Source organism: Cyprinodon variegatus, unplaced genomic scaffold (assembly GCF_000732505.1).
Source record: "Cyprinodon variegatus isolate N-32 unplaced genomic scaffold, C_variegatus-1.0 Scaffold683, whole genome shotgun sequence".
Classification (NCBI taxonomy): Eukaryota; Metazoa; Chordata; class Actinopteri; order Cyprinodontiformes; family Cyprinodontidae; genus Cyprinodon; species Cyprinodon variegatus.
Genome location: NW_015151136.1, coordinates 198350 through 199591, shown reverse-complemented (window position 1 = coordinate 199591; position 1242 = coordinate 198350). Strand labels below are relative to the sequence as shown.

The window sequence follows — 1242 nt, the reverse complement described above, 5'->3', positions numbered from 1 at the left end:
ATTGATTTGAATGTTGTTAAAAGGGGGATCTCAGCCGCTGTGACACCGTTAGAAGCTAAAATTGCCTCATTTGGGACTGCTATTCATGATATGGAGCGGGCTGCTAATGATCAGGAGAGGAGGCTACCTGGCTGGATGCATGGAAGTAAACTGAATAGAACTGAATTCCAGTCTCAGTTGCTGCCATGGTTTCTCTCTTCTCAGATTATCCAAACGGCGTTCGCCTGACTTCCGCAATTCCTGGATCAGACATCAAGGTCCTCATCAACTTCAACGCCCCCAATCCTCAGGATCGCAAGAAATTTACTGATGATTTACGAGAATCTATTGCTGAAGTTCAAGAGATGGAGAAATGCCGCATAGAGTGTAAGCTGAGCTTTTCTCTGGTCTCTCTTCATGTTCTTGTTCATTTTGAATACACTCCATAACAGAGGCTCTGATCCTGCATCATGTCTGTCTGCTGCACAGCTGAACTGGAAAAGCAGAAGGGTTTGGTGAGGCCCAGCATGTATCAGTGTTCCGGGTTAAAATCTGAGGCTGGAAACGGTAACCTGAGCCGAGCCAGCCTGGATGACAGCTATGCCATCAGTGAGGGTCTGAAGAGGAGCGCGCTCAGCAGTTCCTTGCGGGATCTCTCAGATGCAGGTAAAGTCCAGCAGTCCCCATTCTTTAGTTGCAGGCGTCTTTCTGAGGTTCTTAGTACATCTGGAAAAAGTTTAAATGGTGGATGTAACAATCTGACTGCCAGTAAATATACTTAGTTCAGTAGAGGTCAGAGTGACCACTGAGAGGGCACCTCATCTAAAAACCAGCCTGTCCTGAGATCAGTCCTGAGATCAGTCCTGAGATCAGTCCTGAGATCAGTCCTGAGATCAGTCCTGGGATTGGTCCTGGGGTAATTTCTTAGATCACTGTTGGAATCAGGTGTGAGATTGGCCCTGAGTTCGTCTTTGGATCTTTCCTGAGATTTTTCCTGGGATTACTCCTGGGATCAGTCATGGGATCAGTCTGGAGATCAATCCTGGAATAAGTCCTGGGATCCGTCCTGGGTTTATTTCTTAGATCAGTTTTGGATTCAACCCTAGGGATCAGTCTGGAGATCAGTCCTTAGCTCAATCCTTGGATAAATCCTGGGATCACTCCTTGGATTGGTCCTGGGATCAGTCCTGGGATTGGTCCTGGGATTGGTCCTGGGATCAGTCCTGGGATTGGTCCTGGGATCACTCCTGGGATTGGTCCTGG

The 1242-nt window shown here is 47.7% G+C and overlaps 1 protein-coding gene across 1 annotated transcript in view; it reads left to right on the top strand.

Annotated features, from left to right (window-relative positions):
* Positions 1–1242, top strand: part of LOC107097302 (IQ motif and SEC7 domain-containing protein 1-like) — an 81860-nt gene that overhangs the window by 74443 nt on the left and 6175 nt on the right. Inside the window, exons 11-12 of the mRNA XM_015394400.1 lie at positions 205–366; positions 469–645. Of these exons, the coding sequence (XP_015249886.1) occupies positions 205–366; positions 469–645 (339 nt within the window). The remainder of the gene's footprint in view (positions 1–204; positions 367–468; positions 646–1242) is intronic.